The 3,570-nt window shown below is 36.7% G+C and overlaps 1 protein-coding gene across 1 annotated transcript in view; it reads left to right on the top strand.

Moving 5' to 3' along the window:
* agbl2 (AGBL carboxypeptidase 2) overlaps window positions 1–3,570 on the top strand; it is a gene marked incomplete in the record, with an annotated part of 11,901 nt that overhangs the window by 2,108 nt on the left and 6,223 nt on the right. Inside the window, 4 exon segments of the mRNA XM_014005608.1 lie at window positions 540–687; window positions 800–1,055; window positions 1,154–1,552; window positions 3,038–3,180. Coding sequence (XP_013861062.1) covers window positions 540–687; window positions 800–1,055; window positions 1,154–1,552; window positions 3,038–3,180 — 946 coding nt within the window.

Here is a 3,570-nt window from a genome sequence, read left to right as displayed (position 1 = left end):
CCCTCAGACAGATTTTTAATTTGGGGAAAAGGTTTGATATATGTAAATAAACTGAAACAGCTGGACTAGTGCATCCTAAATTTAACATTAATAAATTATTTATTTTAATACAATATAGTCATTTCTAACTGCTCCTTTTAAATCAATACTTTTACTTTTAATACTTAAGTACAAAAAATATCAGATACTTTAAGACTTTTACTTACGTAATATTCCTAAAGGAGACTAACTTTTATCAAAGTAATATTTGGTAAGATACTTGTAGTTTTACTCAAGTATCACTTTGTTGTACTTTCAACAACACTGCTGAAAAGCAGAGTGTTGAGTCATCATTTTATATCTCATCATTTTTGGTTTCAAGACAAATCGTCTGACCCAGAGATTTTACTGCAGAAATCTGTATTTGTATGCAGAAAATTARCATTCAATTCTTAAATATTAATAAAAAAAATTGTTGTTTTCAAGAACGCCGAACGCTCATATTTGAAAACTTTTAAGTTTTGGATTTAAAACCAACTCTTCTTTCTTATTCCTTTAAGCCACCAAGTATCCCTATTTCACTAGCTCTCGTGTTGGAGGAAGTAGGGGTCCTATAAAGAGTACTGCTTCCTGTGTCAGTCCCTCAGACTTCACCCTTGAGTTTGAATCACGCTTTGAGAGTGGAAACCTCCAGAAGGCCATCCAAGTGTGAGTCTCCTCACTGTAACCTATCAATTTGCATCTGCTCTTTTTTTTTGTCATTATATTATAATGTATCATGAATTTTTTGTGACTCTAATTTAGTTTCTTGTTTGTTCAGGGGCACCTATGACTATGAGCTCACCCTGCGTCCTGACATGTACACCGCAAAGCACAGTCATTGGTTTTACTTCAGAGTCAGGAACATGAAGGCCGGAGTGACGTACCGCTTCACCATCGTCAACCTGAAGAAGAGCAGCAGTTTGTATTCTCAGGGCATGAGGCCTCTCCTGTACTCGGAGCGGGCTGCGGAGGAGAACAGTGTTGGATGGCAACGCACAGGCTCCAAAATCAAATACTATCAGAACAGCTGTCGGGTAACAACTCCATCAGCTGTTGTTTGTAACCTCATGTTGCCAGACTTTTTTTTTCCACACAAACCATCTTTTAAAAAGTTGTCTTTTTGTTTGACTAGAACACAAAGGAGAACGACGAGTCGGCCACCTTGTCCTCACTCACCTGGACTCTTCAGTTCCCCCATGACTCGGACACCTGCTACCTGGCCCACTGCTACCCGTACACCTACTCGCACTTGCAGCGCTACCTCAGGCGTATTTCTTCCCAGCCAGCGGCGACGTCGTTCTGTAAAGTGCGGGTCCTGTGCCAGAGCCTGGCAGGGAACTCTGTGTACGTCCTGACCGTAACGTCCGCGGGGGCCGACAGGCCCCACATCAGGAACAAGAAAGCTGTAGTTGTGACGGCCCGAGTGCACCCCGGGGAAACCAACGGGTCCTGGGTGATGGAGGGCTTCCTTGACTTTTTGCTTGGTGACTCCGATGATGCCCAAGTGCTCCGGGATCATTTTATATTCAAGGTTCTCATTGTGATTTTTTTTTTATTTAACACTGGATAGTAGTGTTGTATAAAGTACCACAAAGTGATACTCAAGTAAAAGTACAAGTATCTTACCAAAAAATTACTTTGGTAAAATTAAAAGTCTCCTTTAGGAATTTTACCTGTGTAAAAGTCTTAAAGTAGCTGATATTTTTTGTACTTAAGTGTTAAAAGTAAAAGCATTGATTTAAAAAGAGCAGTTAGATTTTCTGTAAGGACATTTATTTGGCGCTGACCTCCCAAAACAATGCAGAAATGACTATATTGTATTAAAATAACTTATTTATGTTAAATTTAGGATTCACTAGTCTAGCTGTTTCAGTTTATTTACATATATCAAGGCTGCACAAAACCTTTTCCCCAAAATGAAAATCTATCTGAGGGCTGCGGCCAAATGCAATAATATAATTCATGAAATACAAATACTTCTTAAGTACAGTCCTTTTATTTTAATGATTATGTCCTGCTGGAGTGTGACATGATTTGTTTGTGTACAAACTAATASGSTATCAGAGTTTTAAATATTGATACTTCTCATTCAACCATTAAATTCACTCTATCTAGGAGGCACAATTGTGACCCCTCACATCGAAACAAGTATTAAGTCCAAAAGTGGAGAAAATGGCAAATATAGCGTTTTGACTAAAATGTTAACAAAAATTGCATTTTGTTAAAATATAATGAATAAATGTCTTATCAATGTATATTTGAATGAAGTGTCTGAAATATAATCATAACACCAAGTTTTGAAGCACTTTTTTGAGCAGTAGCAAAAAGTACCTGATTTTGAGGAAAAACGCCTTAAAATTTTAAGATTTTCCCTGTGAGCTAGCAAAGTTTTGTTTCTTTTTAGCTGGGAAATCTCAATATTCAAATATAATTTGAAGTTTCCTCTTTATAAGGACATCCAAACTTCCTCATTAAAATGACATAAAATTAGGATTCAGACCAAATATTTATGTATTATTGTAACCAACAAGACAAATTGGGTCACATATATGGATTTAATTATGATAACAGGATGATCCAGGTATCAAAATTAGCTTTTAAACTTTAGCCAAGAATTTAAAAATGTAATTAGGTCATTTTGACCAAATTTGACTTAATCCTCATTTCGATATGATGGGTCACAATTTATATAGATAGTATTTATTTTTTACAATAAGAAGCTACAATGAAAACAAGTAAAACTAAAATAAAAGTAACAACTTTCTATTTCTTGCCTTTTTAAAAAAAATGTAAGAAGCAGAAAGTACAGATAACAGTGTGAAAATGTAAGAAGTAGAAGTAAAAAGTAGGCTAAAAATAATTACTCAAGTAAAGTACGGATACCCAAAAATTCTACTTAAGTACAGTAACAAAGTATTTGTACTTAGTTACTTTACAACTCTGTCTAAAGTGAAGCATGGTTACAGTAATGTGATATTTTTAAAAACTCAGCATTTTCCCATCTGTGGTCCTGCAGGTGGTACCAATGCTGAACCCGGATGGCGTGGTGGTGGGCAACTACCGTTGCTCTTTGGCAGGCAGGGACCTCAACCGAAACTATAAGACATTGCTCAGGGATGCGTTTCCTTGTGTGTGGCATGTCCGCAACATGGTGGAAAGGTAACACTCCTCAGACTAATAGATAAATAAAAAACTGCTCGTTTGTTGGGGAACCTGAAGAACATCCTGCCGGCTAAAACGTTAAAATGATAAATAAACAGCAGGGTTTGCCATCTCCTATCTACACTGTAACAAAACTAAAAGGGCGGACCCTTTCACCAATAGAGCATCAAACAGAACCAAACTATATGTCTTTTTTTTATTGATAGCCTCCCTTCTCCCCTTATAGCATCCTCTCCACACCATTATTATGAAAAGTTTTTTTAAGTGAAGAGAAAATAGAGACAGAGAGAAGTAATAAGAAAGATAGAAAGACTGAAATAGCGATTAGAAGTATGTTAAATATACACCAACAAAACACAGGACCACACACCCAACATCTGTCCGCTC

Source organism: Austrofundulus limnaeus, unplaced genomic scaffold (genome assembly GCF_001266775.1).
Source record: "Austrofundulus limnaeus strain Quisiro unplaced genomic scaffold, Austrofundulus_limnaeus-1.0 Scaffold31, whole genome shotgun sequence".
Taxonomy (NCBI): Eukaryota; Metazoa; Chordata; class Actinopteri; order Cyprinodontiformes; family Rivulidae; genus Austrofundulus; species Austrofundulus limnaeus.
Note: the sequence above shows the minus strand (reverse complement) of the source record. Positions and strands in the feature narration are given on the sequence as shown.